The 1,140-nt window shown below is 38.2% G+C and overlaps 1 protein-coding gene across 1 annotated transcript; it reads right to left on the bottom strand.

Moving 5' to 3' along the window:
- Window positions 1-657: 657 nt before the first annotated feature.
- LOC149886248 (uncharacterized) lies at window positions 658-1,140 on the bottom strand. The gene has a single exon (XM_090094347.1). It carries the CDS (start codon window positions 1,138-1,140, stop codon window positions 658-660), a length of 483 nt encoding a protein of 160 aa, XP_089950473.1.

Raw genomic sequence — 1,140 nt, 5'->3', positions numbered from 1 at the left:
TTTGCAGATAATAAAGCCATAACCCCAGTGCAGCAAAATAATATATTACTGAAACATGCAAAACATATTGTTATAACATTTTAGTACCAAAATGAGTATTAAAATATTAATAATGAGTAGATCCACCTTTATTTTTAATTACTTCAGCCAACCGGGCTGGCATAGTGTCAACAAGCTTCTTGCAATTAACAGCTGTAATACTTGTCCAAGCGGCAGAAATAAAGTCCCAAAGTTCATGTTTATTACTATCACATTTGCCTGCACAGCAGCGATCAATTTCATCCCACAAATTTTCTATGGGGTTCAAATCCGGTGACTGGGGTGGCCAGTGCAAGACTTGAACACCATTAGCAGCTAGAAAATCTTTAGCCAATTTGGACGTGTGCTTAGGATCATTGTCTTGCTGAAAGATCAATGGAAAAGTTGTAGGAAACAATGCTGTTGCTGAAGGTAGCAAATGCTTTCGTAAAATATTTCTATACATGGCACCATTCATGATTCCTTCCACCTGATACAACTGGCCCAGCCCAAAAGATGACATAAAACCCCACACCATGATGCTACCACCACCATGCTTTACAGTTCTCTGCAAAACATTCCGGTTATATGATTCATTTTGACGACGCCAAACGAAAATACGTCAAGAATCATTACCAGCTAAATTATATTTGGACTCATCAGACCACAACACCGTTTGCCAATCAGTAACACTAAAATGCAAAAATTCGTGTGCAAATTTGAGACGCTTCTGCTGATTAATTTGGAGATAAAAGGCTTTTTAATAGCAACACGACCATTCAAACCTTGTTCATTCAAACGAAGACGAATAGATTTTGGAGATATTAAAGGTCCACCAACATCATGCCACTGTCGAGACAAAATTTTGGAAGAAAGACAACGATTTGTTAGGGCCAGGCGTTTTAAGATTCTATTTTGACGTAAAGTTGACATTCTAGGACGGCCACATCTGGGTTTGTCCGTGAATGTATTTGATTCCAAATGTTTCTTATATGCATTTTGTACAGCATGGCGACTTTTTTTCAATTTTTTGGCTATATAATTTAGGCTTAAGCCACTAGTTTCCTTCAAAGCCACCACCTGGGCCTGAACAGTTGAATCAAGGGTTTTAGCTTTGCCCAT

Source organism: Hydra viridissima, unplaced genomic scaffold, assembly GCF_058129835.1.
Source record: "Hydra viridissima isolate aposymbiotic clone 2 unplaced genomic scaffold, HvirCarnegie_v1 scaffold_7, whole genome shotgun sequence".
Lineage (NCBI taxonomy): Eukaryota > Metazoa > Cnidaria > Hydrozoa > Anthoathecata > Hydridae > Hydra > Hydra viridissima.
Note: the sequence above shows the minus strand (reverse complement) of the source record. Positions and strands in the feature narration are given on the sequence as shown.

What these genes read in the sequence shown, in the direction of transcription:
- LOC149886248 (XM_090094347.1), bottom strand. Translation starts at nt 1,140, where the DNA reads ATGGGCAAAGCTAAAACCCTTGATTCAACTGTTCAGGCCCAGGTGGTG.